This window comes from Anolis sagrei, chromosome 4 (assembly GCF_037176765.1).
Source record: "Anolis sagrei isolate rAnoSag1 chromosome 4, rAnoSag1.mat, whole genome shotgun sequence".
Lineage (NCBI taxonomy): Eukaryota > Metazoa > Chordata > Lepidosauria > Squamata > Dactyloidae > Anolis > Anolis sagrei.
The window spans coordinates 149817106-149842064 of NC_090024.1; the positions used below are offsets into that span (position 1 = coordinate 149817106).

At 41.8% G+C, this 24959-nt stretch overlaps 1 protein-coding gene across 4 annotated transcripts in view; it reads left to right on the top strand.

Annotated features, from left to right (window-relative positions):
• The first annotated feature begins 1080 nt into the window (after nucleotides 1-1080).
• DIPK1A (divergent protein kinase domain 1A) overlaps nucleotides 1081-24959 on the top strand; it is a 35881-nt gene continuing 12002 nt past the window's right edge. Inside the window, exon 1 of one of the 4 annotated variants that reach the window (XM_060773924.2) lies at nucleotides 1081-1551. In XM_060773924.2, coding sequence (XP_060629907.1) covers nucleotides 1498-1551 — 54 coding nt within the window. In that variant the 5' untranslated portion in view covers nucleotides 1081-1497. Of the gene's footprint in view, nucleotides 1552-1620; nucleotides 1755-3572; nucleotides 3663-15849; nucleotides 15924-24959 lie in introns of those variants that run through there. The other 3 variants (XM_060773925.2, XM_067467774.1, XM_060773926.2) reach the window with 3 other exon arrangements.

The window sequence follows — 24959 nt, forward strand, 5'->3', positions numbered from 1 at the left end:
ATGCGTACTCAGCAGCAGAGTAGCATAGCACAAGGGCAGATGTCTTCACTTCGTCTGGTTGTGATCCCCAAGTTGTGCCAGTCAGCTTTCGTATGATATTGTTTCTAGCACCCACTTTTTGCTTGATATTCAAGCAGTACTTCTCGTAGGTCAGAGCACAGTCCAGGGTAACTCAAAGGTATTTTGGTGTGCTGCAATGCTCCAGTGGGATTCCTTCCCAGGTAATCCTCAGAACTCAAGATGTTTGTTCTTAAAATGGAAAGCATACCTCTGTGTTTTAGATGGATTAGGAATCAGCTGGTTTTCCCTGTAATAGGAAGTAAGAGTAACTGAAGGTAATCAGCTTATTTGTCTGAACATATCTCCCTCTATGGTCTTGGAGGAGGTGGGGTTCACAGATTCTTTTTGCACGGTCTGCCAAGGCTTTAATGGTGCTTCTTTTTTGACTTGGGTGATGGTTGGAGTTTTTATGTAGATATCTATCTGTGTGTGTGGGTTTTCTGTAAACGGTGTGACCCAATTGTTGATCTGGTTTACGGCTGACTAGGACATCTAGAAAAGGCAGTGTTCCTTCATTTTCTTTTTCCATGGTGAATTGGATGTTTGGGTGGATGCTGTTAAGATGGTCCTTGTACTTTGCCCGGAAACTAATTGGCAGCCAGTGGAGTGACTTTAGGATAGTCATTAGTAAGTCAGATGTATGCAACTTGAGGACATTGCATCCCCAGTATAGTCAATGACGTTGTTCCCACTGAAAGTTGGCCTCCGTTCTGAGTCATTGGTAAGTCGGATGTTTGCAACTCGGGGACTGCCTGAACATCTCATATTAACCAGTGCGGTTGGGCCAGTTGAAAGTTGCCCTTTTCCAAGGCAAAGGTGTCACTGCCTGAGCTAAAGCCTTGGGGACAATTGGGGGTCGCTTTGCGGTTAAGGGATGCTCAGGCTGCGTGGAGGAGGGAGGAAGAAGGAGGGAGGGAAGGAGGGATGTAGAAGAGGAGGCGGGCGGGCTGCCTGCTTCCCTCCCCCTCCCTCCCTCCCTCCCTCCCTCCCTCCCTCCCGCACCGGAACAACCCTCCCCTTTAAATAGAGGTGGAGGAGGAGAGGAAGGCGAAGCGGTGCTGGGCCCTTTTGCTTCCTCCTCTCCAGGCTGCCCTCACTCCCCCTCCGAGTGGGGAGAGGAGAAGACAGGGCCTCCTTCCTTCCTTCCTCCCTCCCTCCCTCCCTTTCTCCTTCCTTCCTTCTTTCTCTCCTTCCTCCTTTCCCTCCCCTTTCTGCTTGTGTGACAGTTGCCAAGGGAGGCGGAGCTGGCCAGGAGGGAGCCCAACCAAGCCCGCCTTGCAGCCCCTCTTCGTCCGCCCAGGCTTCGGCCCCGAGGCAGAGAGAGGGAGAGGGAGAGAGAGAGAGAGCCCTTGCCTTGCCTTGCCTTGCCTTCCCCTGGCTTCTCTCTCCCTCCTCGGCTCCTGCTGCTGCAGCCCGCTGCGGGGATGTGCCATTGCCATGGCCAGGAGGCTGTTCGCCGGGGCCTGGCTCAGGAAGCCCTACTACGGCCAGGTAGGTGGAGGAACCCGGTCGGAAGAAGAAGGGGGGTTGGGTAGTCCCTTGGAGGAGGAGGAGGAGGAGTGGGGACGCCCCTCCTCAAAGAAGAAAGAAGAAGCAGCAGCAGAAGCAACCAGGGCTCCTTCTTGGACTAGAGCGCCTTCTTCTAGGCTCCAGGGTTCTAGTGTTCTAGCTGCTGCTCCTGCCACTGGCTTCAGGTATGTGTGTATCTCCAACAGCTCAGGGTCAGGAGAAATGCAGCCTGGCCTCACTTTAACAGCTATGGCTCAATGCTATGGCATCCTGGGAGGTTGCTTCACAGCCAAAGGGCGCTTGCGTCTCTCCAAACTATAATGTATAGTCCAAGGATTTCATGGCTGGAATCACTGGGTTGCTGTGAGTTTTCTGGGCTGTATGGCCATGTTCCTGAAGCATTCCCTCCTGACGTTTCACATGCATCTATGGCAGGCATCCTCAGAGGTTGTGAGGTCTGTTGGAAACGAGGCAAGTGGGGGTTTATAGGTTGTTCCCTGACATTAAATCCATCTTCAGAGGTTGTGAGGTGTGTTGGAAACTAGGCAAGTGGGGTTTATAGGTTGTTCCCTGACATTAAATCCAGTCGTGTCCAACTCTGGGGGTTGGTACTCATCTCCATTTCTAAGCCGAAGAGCTTGCGTTGTCCGTAGACACCTGCCAAGGTCATGTGGCCGGCATGACTGCATGGAATGCCAGTACCTTACCACCAGAGCGGTACCTATTGATCTACTCACATTTACATGTTTTTGAACTGCTAGGTTGGCAGAAGCTGGGGCTGACAGCGGAAGCTCATGCCGCTCCCCAGATTCGAACCTGCGACCTTTCGGTCAACAAGCTCAGCAGCTCAGTGGTTTAACCCACTGTGCCACCGGGGTTTATAGATCTATATAATTAGAATTGTAATGTTTGTTTGTGGGATTAACATAACTCAAAAACCACTGGACGAATTGACACTAGTTTTGGACACAATACACATATCAGGCCAACAAGTGACCATCACTCATAAAAATACTGAGAAAGACAGCAGAAGAGACTTAAAAAGCCAAAAAAAAATAAAAAATACATTACAACACATGCGCAAAACCACACACACACACAAATATATATGCAAGCACACATATATACACATATACACAAATATATACACAAAGCATGCATACACAAACTGGGCCACAGCAACGTGTGGCAGGGGACAGCTAGTCTGTATATAAACCTGGAAAACTCACAGCAACCCAAACTATAATAGTTTCAAGCAATGGCAGTGCAGACTGAATTCCTTTGGTTGCTGTGAGTTTTCTGGGCTGTATGGTCATGTTCCTGAAGCATTCTCTCCTGATGTTTCACCTGCATCTAGGGCCAGCATCTTCAGAGGTTGTGAGGTCTGTTGGAAACTAGGCAAGTGGGGTTTATAGATCTATATAAATAGATATGTAATGTTTGTTTGTGGGATTAACATAACTCAAAAACCACTGGACGAATTGACACCAATTTTGGACACAATACATGTATCAGGCCAATGAGTGACCATCACTCATAAAACACTGAAAAAGACAGCAGAAAAGACTTAAAAAGCCAAAAGAATTTAAAAATACATTACAACGCATGTGCAAAACCACATATATATGCAAATATATACGCACATAAGGCACATATACATAGACTGGGCCACAGCAATGCATGGCAGGGGATGGCTAGTCTGTATATAAACCTGGAAAACTCACAGCAACCCAAACTATAATAGTTTCCAGCTATGGTGATGCACAGGACTCCGTAGCATTCAACCATGGCTGTTTGAGGGATGTCAAACTGTATGCTACAGTGTAGATGTAGCCAAAGAGAGCTTCTTCCACTCTCCCCTCCCCCATATTACTCTTTCCCTATTTCACCCTCTCCTCTTTCCTTTGCACTTCTGCCCATTTGGGCACACTTTCATCAGAGGTCCCTCCTGAAAAGGGTTTCTGCTTGACTTCTCAGGCTTACATGCTCATCCTGAATCTAGATTCGCCTCTGTTGAGTTGCTTACCCCTCTGCAGTTCACCAGATCGGAGATTACTATTTCTGACAAGCTGTAGCCCTGGGTCAGTGGCCGGGTAATATTCAAGAGCTGGGTTAAAAGGCAGGACAGGTGCGAGGAAAGTGTTAACCTTCCAGAAGAGTTAGTGCAATGATATCAGATGCACCACTTGCATTCTTGCTTCTGTATGTTTGACACAGAGAGAGAGGGAATATAATTTTCCCTGAAGGAATCCCTATGTTTTGTTCAGAGTCTTTGTATCACGTTGCCACTTCGCAGCACTTGCCCTGCTGAACTTCCACCCAATCAGGGTTTTTAGGAATCTGAGCAAAGAGCCAGCATGTGCCAATACAGTTTTACCAGGGTTATTGAATGTCAGCGTTGGAAAGAACCTCAGAGGTGCTATATAACAGTCTCCAATCTGCAGTGCAAAGGATTCTGCAGAGCAGGGGTAGGAATCCTGTACTCCAGATATGTCTAGACTGCAGCTCCCAGCATTCCTCATTACTGTCTATGCTGGCTAGGGGTGGTCACATTTGCCGTCAATCAACAGCCGCATAATTTCCTTGAAACACCCATTCCCCCAATAGCTTGTCTAGGGGTTAATTTATTTTAACTCATAGTTATATGTTATTGTTTAGTTATTATGAACTTTTACATGTACGTTAGGCCCTCTGGTCAGCGGTTTGAATCTGGGGAGCGGGGTGAGCTCCTGCTGTTAGTCCCAGCTTCTGCCAACCTAGCAGTTTGGGAAAAAATGCAAATGTGAGTAGATTAATAGTTACCACCTCTGTGGGAAGGTAAAGGCACTCCATTCAGTCATGCCGGCCACATGACCTTGGAGGTGTCTATGGACAACGCCAGCTCTTTGGCTTAGAAATGGAGATGAGCATCAACCCCCAGAATTGGACACAACTAGACTTAATGTTTAAGTAAAACCTTTACTTAAACCTATATGTTATTGTTTCGTTATTATGGACTTTTACATGTACGTCTGGCATTGAATTTTGCCATTAGTATGTTGTAATAATAATACTATATTGTGTTGTAAACCGCTTTGGGTCTCCCCAGGGGTGAGAAAAGTGGTACATAAATGCTGTAAATAAATAAGTAAGTAAATAAATAAATAAATAAATAGGGCTTTCTTGGGTTTGTCTACACTTTAGAATGAATGTGATTTATGACCACTTGAATTTAGATGGCTGTGTTGTGGAATCTTTGGAATTGTAATCTTCGGTGCCAACGAATACTGGTGGCTCACCAAATTACAAATCCCAATAATCCAAAGCACTGATCCATGGCAGTTAAGGTGGAGCTAAACCAGGTAACTTTCTACTATGTAGATGCAGAATTAGAAACCATCAGGGCAAGGGATTCCAGAGGTTGTTCCTTTCAACAGTCATCAGAAACACTTTCTTAAAAGCAACCTAGCACACAAGCTCGTGGATTTGTAATCCAGCTAACCTTTCAATTTCTTATTTTCAAAACATCTTCTGTTGCCATACCTTGCCTGCAATCTTAATGCATTGAGCTAATTCACCAAGAAAGGCTATTTGTACGTGCAGTAAGGAAAAGCAAGGCTGTCTGTTCTATCCTGCATCCTTGTAACTTTGTCGATATTCTGCTTTATCTATCCATAGTTTTACTGAGTACTCTTTTGTACACAGCCAGATCAGCTAGATTACGTAGAGCAGTTCTTCTCAGGCTGTCTGATGGGGGGGGACAAGCAGTCTTTTCCCAATGTTCCAGGGATCAGCACATATTTCCATCCATTGGCTAACATTGTTTCTTTTCTGGAAACTTACCAGAGACCAGCAGCCAGTGGCTCAGGGAGTGGCACAGCTCCAGGGATCACCACTTTGAGTAACACTGATATAGAGCAGACGCTGAGGAAGACCACATCTATCTTTCTGTACTATATTTGAGAGGTTTTCAGATGCCATTGCATTAGTTTAGAAGTTAGACAGCCCTTCACAGTGTTTCCATTTTTCCTGCCTAATGGATTTTCCGAGACAAGAAAAATGACAGAGGCAGCAATGGGGGCTACAAGTGGAGAGTGATTGGCTTTGCACAACATCTTTCAACTGAGCGTGCCAATAAAAACTGTGGAGGAGATAAAATGCATACATATATGGTTCGCTTTCTTAGAACTATTTGAGGGTTAACCTAGATTAGACCTCTTGATTTTTTTTTCCTGTCAGGAGCAACTTGAGAAATTGCAAGTTGCTTCTGGTGTGAAAAAATTGGCCATCTGCAAGGACGTTGCCCAGGGGGCGCCCGGATGTTTGATGTTTTACCATCCTTGTAGGAGGCTTCTCTCATGTCCCCGCATGGGAAGCTAGAGCTGATAGAGGGAGCTCATCCACGCTCTCCCTGAATTTGAACTGATGACCTGTAAGTCTTCAGTCCTGCCGGCACAAGAGTTTAACCCATTGCACTTCTTGATGAAACCACCATAATCGACCCTACGTGGGGCTGCCCTTGAAAACTATTGGAAGCAGTACAATGCAGCAGCCATACTGGTATCAGGTATATATTTTAGATGCCATATAACATCGCTCCTGTTAAAAATCTACTGGCTTCTAATTTGCTTCCCAACTCGATTCTTGCTCCTTGTGTTGGCCTTCAAAATCCTATTGATATCTGAAATATTGCCTCCTGACATAGAATCATAGAGTTGGAAAAGATCTTAAGAGCCATCAACTCCTTGCTACATAATCAAAGCACTCCTGACAGATGACCATCCAACCAATGCTGAATCATCTCCTGAGATGAGACTTTACTCCAAGGCAGCATATTCCTTGGACAGCTTTTATTCTCGGGAGGCTCTTCCTGCGATAAATTTTAGGTCCTCAGAGGAGGCCCTGTTGTGTGTCCCAACACCTTGTGGCATTAGGCTCAGTGAGTAAATGTAACAGGACTTTCTCTGTAGTAATGTCTCAAATGTGGAACTCTACCCAAAAAAGTTACATTGGCCTCATCTCCTTTGAGCTTCCAGGAAGCAGCCAAAACAGTTTTGTTCTGCATGGCTTTCAGTGTTTGAAATTGCTGCATCCAAACTGGATTCTAACGTTGTTTTTAGACAGCTTTCAGGAGTTTCCAAAGAGTATTTTTATGTGATTTAGAAACATTTTTGTCTTTAGATATGATCGCCAGACAGAAGAGTCTAAATACACAATACCTGCGTCCTTGTCCTTTTACTTTCCTGTTTATAGTCTGTTCCATGATTACCTTGTCTCTATTGCATGTCAGTAAATGAGGGTGTGCTACATATTGCTAGAAGTATGCACGTGGGGTTTTCAAAAAAAAAGGTGGGGAAAGGCATTGGAGAAATATTAAACTACGGGCTCTTAGCTTTCTTGGCTCACGGGCCCTTTGAGAATCTGGTGAAAGCCCTGGAGCTCATCCAGGAAAGGAAAAAAAGCACTTAAATGCCATTTTCAAAGTAACAGGAAGGAAATAAATGGGGAAATCACTTTTTCGTGCACCTGGTTCATGGATGTGAAGAATCCCTGCCTTAGATCGGAAAAAAAATAGTAATTGAGACAGGGGAATAAAATCCACATCTGCACCCAACCTTTTGGTCTCTTCCCTATGATATTGAATAGCACTTATACAAAAGTATGTAAAAAGCTCTTAAAGTGCAGTATCAAGTTACAGTGAGTCAAGACACAAAGGGAATAAAATGTATATGCTATTTGTATTTGTTGTTTGTACAGACTTTAACAAATTGTGATGAGGTAATGGGCTCCTCCAGAAGTTACAAATGAATTGAATAATTGCATTACTTGTTTTGGTAGTTCTTGAGGAGAGGATCGGGGAGCTGAGGGGTGGGGGAGAGAGTGGTGTTAATGCCACATTATCTTTTTGTTACCTCAGAATATTTTCTAGCAATTCCTGGCACCAGCTGCAACATTTTATACCCATTTTCAAATGGGTTTCTTTTTAATTTCAAGACATACTGGAATAATATGTTTCTTCTGTTGTCTCCTTCTCTTTTCAACATTGCAGGAGTGTTTTGTTTCAGTGAAACTGTATTTTTGCATTTAAAAAATCCTGCTAAACCTGTTGAGGAGAAAATGTATCCTTCAAACCACAGGACTGGCTGTAATCTGAATTCAGGAACTGGATTATATGGCAGTGTAGATCCAACTGAGAAGGGCAAGTTCCTGTCCCCTTCTCTTCCCTCACTTGAGAGTGCATCTACACTGTACAATGAATGGAATACTGTGTCCAATTCTGGGCAACTCAATTTAAGGGAAATGTTGACAAGCTGGAATTTGTCCAGAGGAGGGCAACTATAATGATCAAGGGTCTGGAAAACAAGCCCTATGAGGAGGGGCTCAAAGAGCTGGGCATGTTTAGCCTGAAGAAGAAATGGCCATCTATTGGGGGTGCTTTGAATGCAGTTTTCCTGCTTCTTGGCAGGGGGTTGGACTGGATGGCCCGTGAGGTCTCTTCCAATTCTATGATTCTGTGAATGCAGATTAACATTTTTTAAATTGATATGGCTCAACTCTGGAATTTGCAGTTTGGTTGAAAACATTGTAAAACCGCAACGGGCAGGATTCCATAGTATTGAACCATGACAGTTAATGAATTCAGTACAAACTATGGGCCTTTCCACACTGCCCTTTATCCCAGGATCTGATCCCAGATGATCTGTTTTATACTGGAATATATGTGTCCCACAGGGACTGTGGTGGCAGAGTGGGTTAAACCGCAAAGCTACAGAACTTGCTGTCAGCAGTTTGAATCTGGGGAGCAGGTGAGCTCCCACTGCTAGCCCCAGCTTCTGCCAACCTATCAGTTTGAAAACATGCAAATGTGAGTAGATCAATAAGTACCGCTTTGGTGGAAAGATAATGGCACTCCATGTAGTCATGCTGGTCACATGACCCAGGAGGCATCTACGGACAATGCCCACTCTTTGGCTTAGAAATGGAGATGAACGCCACCCCCACCCCCCGAGTCAGACTCTTAATGTCAAGGGAAACCTTTACCTTTACTTTATGAGTTCCTACTGCCAGATAACCTGAGATAAGAAGATAATCTGGGATCAAATTCTGCGATATAGGGGCAGTGTGGAAGGGCCCTTGCTTTGCATTTTGAACTTGCTTTCTAGCAATCAGTAGTTTGAGGAGAAAGGGGAAAAGTCATCAAGGAAAAGAGAGATTGAGACTTTTTCATGTAGCTGAGAAAATGGGACAACGGGGGATTAACCAGGATTATACCTGCCAAATCAGGACACTTGGAGGGTGTGATATCATGAGAAGTCATGATTCTTTAAGCTGATCTGGAAGAGCCCAAAGTCTTTAGCACTGGAGAAGTGGAGGGAAAGTCCTTCCTTTCACATCCTAGATTCTAAGGTTCTCAACCTGTGGGTCCCCTGATGTTTTCATCTCCCAGAAATCCTCATCTGGTTGAAATTTCTGGGTGTTGTAGGCCAAAACACCCAGGGACCCACAAGTTGAGAACCACTAGTCTAGGATTAAGGAAAAGGGCTGTGGGTTGCAAATTTTGGAGTTGTCACTAATGGCCACTTAGAAATACATAATTCAATAGGCTCATAGAACAGCCCCCTCAGTAGAGGCTGGCTTGTCATCTGATGATTTAATTTTTGACTCATAACATTTGTATAGCAGTCAATGTCACACATCATGTAGAAACTGCATTTTCCGAGCAACAGCATTTAGATGGTCGAATTACAGGAAATGCTGCCTTTAGGAAACAGATTTGGATCCCTTGCACTAGTTTGAGTGACAGCTGTTTTATTCAAGGCAAGCTATTTGGATTCTTTGCAATGTCCACTGTTAACCCAATCATTGTTGCCATTAGATGACTGCAAACTAATTGCTCTATGATAGATTCAGGATTACCCAACTGTTGAAGTCTATCTAATTGGCCCCATTGATCTGAAATTTTTGAAGTTGTCCAGAAATATCTTAATATGAATTGGGCTTCATGACAATATTTCTGTGGCTGCAGAGAACTATAATACCTTATTATGAAAAAGTCCTATGTTTCCACCTTCCCATGATTGATATTAAACAAATTTATTAACAAAGGTCAAGCAAGAAAAGAACAGCACAGTCAATACTCTCTCAATCTGGGTTTGCATATGTTTGAAAATTATTATTTGTCTAATGAGAATAGGGGTACACATTTATTTATTTATAGTGTCAGAAGTGAATTGAGAATATAGTTATAATGTATAGAAAACCACAATGTTAAAAACATGGCATTGTACTAAATTTCCTTTGTCCAGAAGCTGACCACTTTGAGTGCCTCTGGTGTTGCTGTGAGGAGGTCCTCCACTGTGAATGCGGCAGGCCTCAGACTGCATTGTAATAGGTGGTTTGTGGTTTGCTCTTCGTCTACACCCACATGTCGTGGACTCCACTTTGTAGCTCCAGTCTGTTCAGCGCCTTCCAAGTCGCCCAGTTTACTGTGTGCCCAGGAGGGAGTTTCTCATCCGATATCAGCCACTTTTGGACTCTTGCTTGCTGAGGTATTCCTGCGAGTATCTCTGTGGATCTTAGGATTTCTTGATTTAAGGCGTTGGCTTGCTGGCTGATATCCAAACAGAGGTTGGGCTAGAGATGTCAATGCCTTGGTCCTTTCATTACAGGCTGCTAGATCCCGATGGATGTCAGGTGGTGCAATACTGGCTAAACAGTATAATTTCTCCAACAGTTTAGGGTGTAGACATCCTGTGATAATGCGGCATATCTCATTCATAGCCACACCCACTGTTTTAATATGGTGAGATGCATTCCACTCTGGGCATGCGTATTCAGCAGCAGAGTAGCAAAGTGCAAGGGCAGATGTCTTCACTATGCCTGGTTGTGATCCCCAGGTTGTGCCAGTCAGCTTTCATATGATATTATTTCTAGCCCCCACTTTTTGCTTGATGTTCAAGCAGTGCTTCTTGTAAGTCAAAGCACAGTCCAGAGTATTTTGATGTGCTGCAATGGTCCAGTGGGATTCCTTCCCAGGTTATCTTCAGAGCTTGAAATGCTTGTCTATTCTTAAAATAAAAAGCATACATCTGTGTTTTAGATAGATTAGGAATCAGCTGGCTTTCCCTGTAATGGGCAGTAAGAGCACCTAAAGCTTCGGAGAGTTTCTGTTCAACCATTTCAAAGCTCCCTGCTTGAGCAGTGATTGCACGATCTTCAGCATAGATAAAACTCTCTGTCCCTTCTGGCAGTGGCTGATCATTTGTGTACAAGATGAAGCAAATGGCAAAAACAGAAGAACTACCTGCCTCAGGGGAGCGTGCTTGCTCCATCAGTGTTTAACATTTTGACAAAACAGTACACATGCCTAAAGGCACCTAATCCTGTCTGATCTTAAAAGCAAAACATGGTCAGCTCTATCTCAGGCTGAATCTACACTGCCCTATATCCCAGTATCTGGTCCCAGATTATCTGATGTGAATTGGATTATATCAGTCTACACCACCAGATAACTTGGAATAAATGGGTAACCTAGGATCAGATACTAAGATATAGGGCAGTATAGATCCAGCTGTAGAGGAAGGAACTGGCAAATCCACCTTTGAGTTTCTCTTGCCTTCGAAAACTCTATTGAATTCATGGGGTAACCATAAATCAACAAATAACTTGAAGCCATATAGACATACATAGATATAAATACATTATCTTTGATATTTTGATTAAAAAACATCAAGGCAATTTACAAGATAATGATAAAACCAATATCAGCAAAGAATCTCAACCTGTAAAACTAATTCTGAGTAAGATGGGTTAAAAAGAGAGTTGTACATGCACACTATTAAATGGGATGTTGCAGTTACATGCAAGGTCAAGCGAACATTGTTCTCTGTATCAGGACAAGGCACTTCAATATTTTTAAAGCCTGCCCTAAAAATAAACAGCATTAATGGAAACAGATCTATAGACTGCTTCGAGGCAAGAACTAGATCTTGTTTCTGTATCAGCTGCTTCTGACCCAGTGTGTGTTCATGTATATTTGCATGTGGTGCAGGCAGGAGGGAATGTAGATATTTAATCATGAAATGACTGAGCATATAGATTTTATTGTCATCAGCACAATATGATTAGCAAATGCCATCTATGAAAAATGAATAAGGTTATTTTTGGTGAAACATGACACAGTGGTGAATTATAATCCCCACTTATGCCTTTGTGCATTATGGCTTGCTTTTCAATTCGAGGCATGCATTTTAAGCCTTTCTTCTCAATGGAAATCTCACGTAATTGAATCTCTCCATTGTTCCCTCTTCACCTAGCTTTTTTTCCTGATATCTTTGGAACCTTTGTTTTTCCTCCACGAATAATACTGAAAGCTCAATAATTCAAAGAACCATTATAGCAATCGCCTACTTTTCCTTTCAGATCTTGTTGCATATACTTTCATTTTTAAACACTTAAGAAAGATATTCTAATTTTTAAACTGATAGTTGCATTTGGTACAACATTGGGAAGCTGCTTTCTCTAATAGAACAGACGTATTTTCTGAGGTCTATATTTTATAGTTACTAGTTAGACTAAGGGTTCATTTACACTGTAGAATGAATGCAGTTTGTCAGCAATTTAACTTCCACATTTAATAATATGGAATCATAGGAGCTGTGGTTTTACAATTTGTTAAAAATTTCTCTGGCTTTGGCCCCTTCCACACAACTGTATCAAATCCACACTGAACTGGATTATATGGCAGTGTGGACTCAGATATTCCAGTTCAAAGCAGATATTGTGGGTTATCTGTCTTGATTTTCCAGACTATATGGCTGTGTGGAAGGGCCCAAAGAGTTCTGGTGCCTCACCAAATTACAATGCCCAGGATTGTATGCCAATGTGCCATGGTAGTTAAAGTAGTGTCAAACTACAGTAATTTTCACAGTATAGATGCAATCTAAATTTCAAATATGTCTCTTCTGTTTATTTATTTTGCATAAATAAGTATAAAAGTGATAAAATAGAGGAAGCACAAGTGGCTAAATAATTTTGGACCAAAAACGGGCAACAGTGACTGCATGATGTCTAGCTTTAAGCAATTCTTCCTCTGTGCATGAGGCAGGGCATTGTGGGCAAGCGTACAGGTGCAGTGTTGTTTGTTGTGCTCCAGTCGCACAAAGTGGAGGATTCTTCTAGGACAGGTAGTGCCATTTTGCCAGGTTGTCTTTTGATCTGCCGACTCCACTTCTGAGTCAGTTCAGGGGCTTCCAAGTTACCTATTCTTCATTTGCCCCAGGAGGAAGACCCTCGTGGGGGGCCATCCAGTTGGGACTTTCTGGTTTAACTGCCCAGAGGGATACTCTTGCTGTTGCAGGGGGAATATTAAGAGGAGTGGTGGTTCTGATGAAGCTTTTCCTTGATTTGAGTCTTCTAGGAGGAGGCTGATAGCCATGCAATGGATGGCTTTCACAGTGTTCAACTTTATTTCTTTCACAGTTAACAGCAACTTCCCATCACACATCAGGGGGAGCAATACCAGCTAGCTTGTAGAGTTTATCAGCAGGTGTAGGTTTAAGACATTCTGTGATTATTCTGCATGTTTCGTTCAATACTATATTCATCTGTTTTGCGTGGGCAGGCTTGTGCCTAACAGGGCAGGCATACTCAACAGTTGAGTAAGACAAGGCCAGGGCTGATGTTCTTATTAATTTTGGGTCTGCACCCCATGTGCTGCCAGTAAGTTTCCACAGGATGTTACTGCGTTCAGATACTTTGTTCTTGGTGTTCATGCAGTGTTTCCTATATGTTAGTGTTTGATCTAAGGTGACACCAAGATATTTAGAATGGGAACAGTGTTTGAGTTCTTGATCTCTTCTGTTAAAGAAAACAAATATCCAATATTGCACTAAACACAATTGTCAGTTATAAAACTAAGTGGCAGTGTGATGTGGTGCTAGACTCTGGTTCCATCTACACAGGCCTTATAATCCACATTGAAGTGAATTATAATTGGGGAGGCAAATGGCATCCACACATAATCCAGGCAGAACTGTGTTAAACAAGGAAAACCCATGTTTTAAAAAATCTGGAAAAAGTCAAATTTCGAGAGTCAAGAAATATGTGCTACAAAGGAGCCCGTTATATCCCAGGCATGAGGAAAACATGAGACCTCACTGGATTTCTATGCAGTACACTGGTGTGGACAGCATCAGTGCATATCCACATTTTAAAACTCTGGTCATTCCTGTACTATGCACATGTGCTGCAGCGCATCTCCATAATTGGAGCAGGGGGTGGGGGGCAACCACATCCAGTGGATGTCTCATTGATCAGATTGTTCTGGGTTAATGTGGATGTCCTGGGAAGATTCATCTAGAGAATGGAGCCAAATGGGGAAACTCCAGAAATTAACAGGTTTTTTAAACCCTCTTTATGCTCTGGATTAAAGCCCTGTGTTGAAGCACCCAATGACTCTGGAGACCAGGGTTTTAATCCCTGTTCAGCTATGGAAACCCACTTTCAGCCCCAGAGGAAGGCAAAGGCATACTCCCTCTGAACGAATCTTGCTAAGCAAATCCTGTAAGAGGTTCACCTTGGGGTCACCATGAGTCAGAAATGACTTGAAGGCACACAACAAAAATACAACAAGTTGGCACGAAGTGCTATTGTTGCGGTGAGCACCTTCAAAAAGAACACAGTATGAAATATGACAGACATAAGTGACTTCTCAGAAATATGATTAACATAAGTGACTACAAGTCACACCTAAAAACTGTCAGGCCATCAAATGCTAATCAAGGTGGTCAACTGAAACATTCACACCTAGCTCCAACAGATAAGAGTTCTTTCTCCCACCCTGGACTTTCCACAGATATATAAACCCCATTTTCCTAGTTTCCAACAGACCTCACAACCTCTGAGGATGCCTGCCGTAAATGCAGGTGAAACTTCAGGAGGGAATGCATCTAGAGCATAGCCATGCAGCCCGAAAAACCTACAACAACCCACTACTCAGAGCTGTTTGTAAGAACTTTGTCTCCAAATAGACAAGAGGCATGTATTCTAAATTAGCATGGCTGACAAGTTCACTAAATGATGTTATGTATTTTTTTTACCCCAAAAGGAGCCCCCGATGGCACAGTGGGTTAAACCCCTGTGCTGGCAGGACTGAAGACCGACAGGTCGCAGGTTCGAATCCGGGGAGAGCATGGATGAGAGCTCCCTCTATCAGCTCCAGCTCCTCATATGGGGACAGGAGAGAAGCCTCCCACAAGGATGGTAAAAACATCAAAACATCCAGGCGTCCCTTGGACAACGTCCTTGCAGACAGCCAATTCTCTCAAACCAAAAGTGACTTGTTCAGTTTCTCAAGTCGCTCCTGACATGACAAAAAAAAAAACACCAAAATAATGCTTGTACATTAGTTTTAGGTGGCATTTTCTATGTTCTTTGTAGAAGAGCTGGTTCAGAAATCATCTTGGCCCCGTCTTAACTGTGTTTAAAGACCAAGAGAGCCAACCATAAGAGCGAAGTGCTTCCCTTTTGGGAATTGCTTTTTCTCTGCCTTGAGTGTAGTCAAATGAGACCTTGGCACTGAGCTAAAGGCTTAGGTTAAGGTTCCCATGTAATTAGGATTTTGAACCTCACACTGTCCTTTCAAAATACTGGAGCCACAGCTTCACAAATATTGCTTATTTGACAAATTGCCATGGTATTCTTTGCTGGAAATATTGTTGACCAATTATTTGAGATATTCCTTATACAGTAAATAAACATACAGTGATAAAAAATTAAGCGTACAGGCCATGTTTTGCTTGAAAAATAAGTTATGCAATTTGCTGCTTGCTCGAGGCAAAAACTATTCCCTTCACTACAGTGAGCAACTGAGTGGCAAATGCACAAGCAGGTCCCCATCTACCACCATCTGTTTGCTTTTACTACACCTGGCAACCATCACAGAATACTTGGACATTTATCTCATTGACTGTCTTTTCTTTCAAAATGAATGTCAACACTAGCTGCTTTGTTTCCCTGAAAGTTTGGAGACAGTTGAGAGGGACAGAATTGTGTGTGTCTCTCTCTAAGTAAACTTTCTGGGATACCTGGCAGTAAAACAAAGCTAATGAAGCTGGGAAAGCAGCAGGAAAACAATTTGGGCAGCCCAAATGTGGGCAACCCCGGCAAAAGATGTGCAACTCTCCGTGTATTAAATTACAAGGCTCCTTTACGTTTCTTTGTAATCCAAGAATATTCAAATACAGAAGCTCAAGCAACGGTGTAACAATTCATCTCATTCTCCGTCAGAGTCTAGTCCTAGTGTCAATGCGCTCTGGATCCTGTCCAGATTTAACAGTGCCAGAAATGGGGCTGCTTCAGATGCATCTTGCGTGGTGAGTAACTAATTACCATGCAGTTCACACTATTTAGCAGAATTGACTCTGTAAATGCCTGCTTGCTGGGTGGTGTCATCTGCTTTCTTTGCTTTGTGTTTTCTGGCTCACTTCCAAGTGGTTTCATGGGAATGGGAAGGGGTTAAACAAAAGCATATGCCGGCTCTAAAGCAATTTTATTCTAATGTTGCACTCATCACAAAAGGACTTGTTCTTTTGTCGTAGCTGTCGTACCATACCTGCTGGAAGCTTTCTGATGCAGTGTTAGTGTGTATAACTCTGCAAATAGCATCTTCTCAGTTAATAGAACAATTTTCTATAATATCTAACGTTAACTGGGTTTCAATATATTGTTATTGTGTGCCTTCACATTATTTCTAACTTTTGGCGACCCTATCACAACATACGTTTGGCAGAATGTCTTACTGAGGGGTTGGACTTCTTCTGAGGCTGAGAGAGTATAACTTGCCCAAAGTCACCCAATGGCTTTCTATGGCTGTATGGGGATCCCTGGTTTACCAGTATCCTAGTCCAACACTCAAACCATCACAACATGCTAGCTTTTAATATTGAATATTTAAATTCTGTGTAAGTGTGGCACTATTAGAGGTGAAGTCCCTAATTCATTTAAGGTCAGACTAGTGGAAATGCTTTGGCCAGCTGTTTTCTGTGATACTTCCTATTTGTTTATTATTTTGGAGCAAAAGTTTAGAGTCCAGGATACAGGAAGTTATGGTCAGGCGTTCGCCTTGGGAGCAGCAACATTAACAGTATGCTACACAAGTTTATAGTTTCATAAACAGTATATCATTTACCATTACATACTGGCTTGAAGTTTGTTTTTGTTCATTCTTCCATGCCGTAGATAACAGAAGTTGTTGGGGCCAGAAGGGGAAAGAATATCAACTGATCATTCTTGATTGTTATGAATTACTTTAAAGCTATTCTGTGATTGGAACAATCAAGTTTGTTTTTCAAAGTGAAAACTCAGAGTTAAATATTCCCCCCAGTTCGCAAGACAGACAGTAAATTTGGCTTCTTTTCAATGTCTCTGGTATCTGTTGTAATCTTAGTTGTCTAAACATGTGATCCATCTCCCCCTAATATTCGGCTCTCAATGGTAGATATTGTCACAGAGTTCATAATCAGAGCGTGAAGGATCCTGAGGATCCCCCCCCCCCCACCCCCCAAAACAGCTAATTGTCTTATCCAACAGATACGCTGGATGCTACTAAATCTTTGGGCCACCATGTCCATAAAAATTACTTAAATTAAGGACAAAATTCAGTTCTATTGCAAGTAATAGAAGAGAAGTATGAGCCAACATTAGACTGCATTTCAGTAAAGTAGTGGACAGCAGTAATGGGACTGGGAGACCCTGTTCAAGTTGGTCAAGGGATTCAAGTCCACGCTTGTTTCTTTATCTATTTTACCTTTCAATTCTCCTGAGTGAAAAAGTTAAATATTATTAAATTTATTACAAATTACCCTTTATACTTGTGTGTGTGTGTGTGCGTGTATACATGCTGCGGTGGTGCAGCAGGTTAAACTGCTAAGATGTAGAAATTGCTGATCAGAATGTCAGTGGTTTGAATCCGTGGACATTGTGAGCACTCTTCATTAGTTCATTAGTTTCTGCCAGCCTAGCAGTTTGAAAATACGCAAATGCGAGAAGATTTATAGGTACCGCTTTGGCAGGTAACGATGCTCCATGCAGTCATGCCAGCCACGTGACCTAGGAGGTGTCTACGGATAATGTTGGCTCTTTGGCTTAGAAATGATGAGCACCACACCCCAGTTTTGGACTTGACTAGACTTAATGTCAAGTGGAAACCTTTACTGTGTATGTATATGTGTGTGTGTGTATAGACATTTTAATTGAACATTTTAATTGAAAAATCAACCCAAAAACCTAGGTAAGCTTATCCACAGTCCAGAGGGACTCATGCCCCTTAACTCTTACTTTAAAAGGGACCACCCCCTTCTTTGAGTACAGTGGTGAAAGGTAAGAGATCAGTCTGTCCCAGAAATATTTCAAAGAAGTACCAGTTCCCTCTATTTTCTCCACTGTGCCACAGATTCTGGACTTGGCTTATCCGTGGATCTTATCAACATCCATAATTTTGGCCCCAAAACCTGCCCTCTATTTATACATGAGGTTCACTTATACATATGAGTATATATGGTAATTACATTAGACAAAAGCTATTCTTCAATAAGCATTGCTTGAGTTCATTGAGTGCTTCGTAAAGTAACTAAATAAAATATATTACAATTGGTTGTCTGCCTGGCACCAGGTTTCTCTCTCCAACTTTGTTGCCCTGGGGGTCCATGTCATTTCTTCAGTCCTCTTTCCCAGCTACAACCAGCTGGTGTTGAATCTGAATGGGGAAACATGAAATTAGATCTCCAGCGCAAGTTTACTGAGCTGGCAAGTCACAAGCTTTCATCCTGTCTATTTTATATGGCAGTACAGACAGTAAAAAGAGCCCCCTGGTGGTGCAGCAGGTTAAACCACTGAGCTGCTGAACTTGCTGACCAAAAGGTTGACGGCCGGGATCTGGGGAGCAGGGTGAGCTACTGCTGTTAGCCTGCCAACCTAGCAGTTCGAAAACATGCAAATGTGAGTAGATCAATAAGTACCGCTTCAGTCATGCTGGCCACATGACCTTGGAGGTGTCTATGGACAATGCTGGCTCTTCGGCTTAGATATGAAGATGAGCACCACCCTCCAGAATCGGACAGGACTAGACTAAATATCAAGGGAAACCTTTACCTTTACAGACAGTAAAATGGGAATATGTGTTTGTTTAGGAATGCCATGACTTTCTGGAGAAAGAAATATGAAAATGGAATATTAGTTCGTGCTGGGACTAAAATACTCCAGTACTGAAACATTAGTACAAAATGTCTCATTCATTAGACAGCTAAAGAACAAAGATCCACAATTCATTTACATTTACTATGGTTTGAAAAAATATTATGTAATAGAATTAATTGTTGCATGAGTTAATGCTTTTTAGAGACATCTTAGAACTGACAGAAATGCATACATTTAGTTGACATTACAGAGCCCAAGTAGCACACTTTCTTCATGCTCCTTTGACAGCACATCATTATGGCATAAGGTTATGGTTCTGTTTTTTAGCTCCCGCGATAACATTGCAATTTAATTGAAAAAGGGCAGTTTTTGAAAGGAAGGAGCTGTGGATTTCTCTTGTAGACTGGCTGGCAAATTACAGGTTTTACTTCACTTTTCCTTTCCTCCTCTCTCTAACCCACATTTTTCCTGGGCCTATCGCCTTTAGGGTTTCCATATCCCCATAATAATTCCATCTCTGTCTTTTGACAGTCTTTCCCCTGCATTATTGCTTTATTTCCAGGCCCTTCTACACTGTCATGTAACCCAGTTTCTGATCAGAGATTATCTACTTTGAACTGGATTTTATGGTAGTGTAGACTCAAATAGTCTAGTTCAAAGCAGATAAGCTGGATTCAGAAACTGGATCACTTTGCTTTCTCCGTATTCTCTCCCATCATATGCTCCTTTGTTCAGTTTGCATGGGTTTGAGTATTCTTTGACAGAGAAGAAACAGGGTGTAAATACATATAATAATAATAATAATAATAATAATAATAATAATAATAATAGTAGTAGTAGGTTCCTTTCCTGCTCTGCCTCCTACAACATCATCTCACAAACCAGCACTTGAACTGTATGAAATTACTCCCCCTTTTCCTTCCTCTTTCACTAACATTCAGTGCACAGGCATCATGAGTTATGACTCAACCCTCACTAAATAGTATGCCTGTTTCCCCCCATAATTTCAGTCCTCGTTGAATTTAAATGACACACTAATGTTACTGGGCAGTTGTTAGCAGCAAAATAAACAAATTAACATAACTGTGTTAAAATGAGCACGTTATTTCCCAGCTATGAAAATTTTGTAGTAAGAATTCTGCCGCAAAGTGATGAAATGCTGCTTTATTTGCACCTTATAAACTTTGTTCCCCATTAAAATGGCTGTCTCATAACTTTGATTTGCATTTTATTTCTGTAGTTAACATGCTTACATTCCCTGGTGGTTAGAGGTTTTCTCAGTTCCTTGCCTTTCAGCTTTGTCGAATATCTCACATCAAAGCTGTTGGCTTTTTTTTCCCCTTGTGAAATGTATCTGAAAAATCCTTTCCTACACATTCAGGTCACAATTTTGCTTAGTTAGTAAGAAGTTGGGTACGATTCTTAAGATAACTGAAGAACAGCTGCTTGAGGGTAGAACGGCATGTAACTACAGCAACATCTTGAATGCCATCTCCAAATATGACTTGCAAGTAAACTCTTGAAGTTTTGAATGCCTGGGCAATGAGGGATGAACAGATGCTGACATGAAGAGATCCTAAATCACCTTAAGGAATGATTTGTGCTTTTGACCAAACATGGCATGATTAACTCTTGGTCAGCTCAGCTGTTGTTAGAGACACAATCTAATACTTATCTATTCAGTCACCCTAAAAGTTTTAAAATTGTACGTTCACAAAGCCAGGAAGGAACCATTTGACAATTCTTAAAGATATTGTTGCACTCCAGGCCAGGAAACATCTATGACCACTGCACCACACAAGAGTCCAGGAATATAAGCAAACAGTTTATTGGAAAAACATATAAAAAGCATATAAAATCAGTAATAAAAGATATATCACCCAAAAAGGTTTAGCAACAGGTGATCACCAGACAATAATCCAAATGTCTCATAAAGTTCCAGAGGTGACAAAGTCCAGGAACAGCCAGAAATCACAGATACGATAGAAGTCCACAATCCAGAAGGTATAACTAGTAAAACTTGAACAGGAGCATAGAAAACTTCCAAAATCAAAGCTTGACTTGAATCAGGAACAAGAGGACTCAAGCTTACCTTCTCGCTCTAATGCAGCGTTGCCTAAACTGACCTTCAGGTAAACAACTTGTTGTCTAATAGACACCCATGAAATCATTCCATTTCCTGTGATTTCCCTTCGCAACTTTCCCACATTATCTCTCTGAATGACACAATCTATTTTTGGCTCTGATTTGTAATTAAAACAATTTGTTGATCTCCATAGCTAAAGTTGTGTTCTCATGGGAACCCTCCTTATCACTCAGCTCTTGACTTGATTCCTTATCTACTGTTGCTACTTCTGACTCCCCTGAATCCCCTTGAGGCCCTGTACCTTCTGAGCCAGTTTTCTCACAGAGAAAACTATCATTACCCAGACTTGAATTTCCCAGTCCTGAAAGCCCATCAATTTGTGCCACAGGAAAGTTCACAATCCTCTCTAAATCATCAGCTAAACTATCAGCCTGTGGTTGATCTACAATAGATATGGAATGTATACAAATGTGAACCCTTACCCACCCTATTTGAGTTCTGTAGAACAGTTTCAGATAGAACTGCAAAGCAGTCAAAGCAATAACACTGTTCCCTGTGAAGCTATTCAAATGTAGTACTAGCTGCAACTGGTCTGCAAGGAGTATCTGCAAGGAAGTGGTATTCCCCCTGCCCCAAATAAAAAGTGACCCTGATCCATTGTGTTCAGTGTTGTTTCTGTACCAGACTTTGAATTCTTACAACTTTCATGTCTGCAGCTTAGAAGGGGTGATAGTGAAACAGGTGCAACCTTCTGCTATGACAAGGAAAGTACCACCATATTATGATTCTCTAAGAGGTGAAAACTCTCAGAGACCCTGTGATACCAGACAGGCAGCAAAGTCAGTTTTCTTTTTGGTCGTGTCTGATACCTTTGAAAGCAGAGATGTGAACAGTGAGACTCATGAATAAGCCCATTGTGCTTTGAGGCCCACAGGGAAAGGGTTTTCTTAGGAATTGCTGCTCACTGTATTCTGATTGTCTGTCCACTGAATGCTCCCCTGGAATTCCATTTATGGGACTGCTGTGTCCTGTAGCATCTTCTTTTCTTGGCCAGACTTCCAAAGTCAGCTCATCCTATTTCTATTTTTTTAAAAAACAAGTTGATCGTAAAAACATGTTTAAAACATACCACTATTAAAGTCTGTTATCTTCCATTTATTCCTTCACAATTCTTCCCTTTAATCTTCTTTAACTTTTAAGATGTCATGTCTCAGAGTCAAACTAAACAAAGCTGATAAATCTCCCATTTTACAGTTTCACTGATGGATCAAATTCAGATTGCACAAGAATGGAGATTTAGCTTCTCTCCTCTAAGCAGTGTATTCCCGCTGGAATTTAATCCACTCAAGCACACATGAAGCTGCTATTTTTGTTACTGTGAAAAATTGCATTTAATATATAATAATAATAACACTTTATTTCTATTCTGCCCCGTCTCCCCAAGGGAATCAGGGCAGATCACAGTACACTTACACCGCAAACATTCAGTGACATTTTGGATAGGCAGGACAGAGACAGACAGAACAGAAAGGAGGTATGTTGTGTCAACGTCCAGCTGTTTTGTCGCCTTGGAGATTGTGCTCGAATCCAGCCACAGGGTGGTGCTATCGCTCCATCCCCTATGACGAAGAGCCACCAGGACTTCCTCCTTCCTTTTGCTCACCAAGAATTTTCTAATCTTTCTCTTTATGGTGTTGCAGAATACCTCCCCCTCTTGTTTTAGGGGTACCTAATTTCTCTACTTACAGCTCAAGCTGTTTTAAAGCTGCTTAGGTAAACAGTGAGCTGGGCTGACACTTGGGTGCCATTACACTATGTGTTTGTTCTTGGGTTATAAATGTCATTTCCTAATTGATTATATCATGAAGAAATCAAAAAGGTTTATTAAACTGCAACCAATTCAATATAGTTTTTGGCAGCCACAAAAATGAAGTTTCTGGAGTATAACAACTACTTTCAAAGTAAGTAAAACACCATAAAACAGGACTTTCAAATCAAGAACAGAAATGTTTTCAAATTTTGTTACATAGTAGTATTGTACTTTGAACCTAGACATCTGACAAATTGCATTTTTAAAAGTAGAGGCAGCTAGTCCTATGGTGGCTCTCTGTTTCCTTTTTAAGCCTGGCTTTCAGTTTCATTGTACAAAGCAAAACTCAGCTAAAACAGTTGAATAAGTAGGGTAATGTTTTCTGATTTGGAAAGATTTTCGATGTCCTTTAAAATATAAGATTTCCAAGTACATCCACTTAGATTTCAATTTTTGGTCTTTGAACATTTTTCTTCTTCCCTCACATACAAACAATCAGATGAAAGACTTTTACTTGTCATGGAAGCAGCCACAAAATTAGCAAGACTGCAACAACCTCCGAAGGCCAAATTAGAAAATCCCAATTGTATGTTTAAAAATGATTGTTAAGAAGGATATTGTTGTCATACTCCAAGTCTGGTTTCTCATGAGAGTGATTCCAGTCAGACAGCTTCTAGTACTATTAATTAAAGGACATTGAGCAACAATTCTGTTTTTCCATTGTCAATACCATACACACCCTGTAGAAATTAGACAACAGACAGAACAGCAGCAAATCAGGAAGGGGCTGCAAGTGAAACAGGCTGTCAGGATCCCTTATGATCCCTTAACATATCATGCCAGTTGCATAATAAAAAGCTTCATTTTGGGCACCGCCTGTAGTTGTACATTTGGTTGCTGTGTTGCAAGAATGATAAACTAGTTGGGGGAAACAATAGTGTATCTATCCCTGTCTGTTTCCCACAGTTCATCAAAGTACATTTCTAACCATCCCTAACTTATCAATCAATCCGTGGTTTAGTTGTGGAACCACATTGTGATGAATTCTGGACATTACACAGACAAAAGTCAAAGAGGAAATCTGGCACCTTTCTGAGTGTTCCCCCAGATCATGTTATATTTGTTGGATTCACATAGAGCTTCCTTTCTTTTCAGCCAGACAGAGCTGCAATAAGAGCAGGGGACTGTAATCATTAGTGGTGGTGTGCTAACTGAACTGTTGTGGAAGAACTTAACCTGTTGGGACTGGGGGCCCTTCCACACAGCGCACTATCCCAGAATATCAAGGCAGAAAATCCCACATTATCTGAGTGTAGATTAGGGCCCCTTCCACACAGCTGAATAAAATCCCACATTATCTGTTTGAACTGGAATACATGGCAGTGTGGACTCAGATAACCCAGTTCAAAACATATATTGTGGGATTTTATTCCTTGATATTCTGCGTGGAAGGGCCCTCAAATAACCTAGTTCAAAGCAGATAACGTGGGATTTTCTGCCTTGATATTCTGGGATCTAGGTCTGTGTGGAAAGGCCCTAAGACTAAGCTCCCAACTTTCCTCTTGTTTTACTGCTTCTAGTGTGGGATAGCAAAAGGAATAGCCTTATTACTGACTGTGTACCCTTCCAGACAGGCCCTATATCTCAGGATCTGCTCCCAGATTTTCTCCTTTAAACTTGATTATATGAGTCCGCACTGCCAGATAATCTGTGATACAGAAAACCTGGGATCAGATCCTGAGATATAGGTCCTATCTGGAAGGGCCCTGAGATCACACAAGCAAACATACTATGTGAGCATGTAATAGAATAACTTATATGCATGTAAGGCAAGGGCAAATTGGCTCTGTGACAATGGCATAACTACACTGGATGGTCACGGATAGTGTCCCCATACCACACCAGAGCCTCCCATCCCCAGCCCTACACCAAAACAAAAGTTGCTGGAAAGCAGGAAGCCCTATCTAGACTGAATATTGGTAAAATATTGATAATAGCATATGGTACCATTTCTTGCTCCCTACACTTTTATTGTATTACCCTTATAGTTTTTTATATTTTGCTCTAGAGGTGGTTTAACGTGCAGTATGTTGGTGATTTTTTTCACATGGTGCAAGAGTACCTGTAGGGTGCATCTGCACTGTAGAATGAATGAGGTTTAACACCATGGTTCAATGATATCAGTTGCAGTTTTACAAGGTCTTTAATCTTCTCTGCCAAATATAGCTGGTGCCTCACCAAATTACAGCTCCCATGCTTCCATAGCATTGAGCCATGTCAATTAGAGTGATGTAAACTGCATTAATTCTGCAGTGTAAA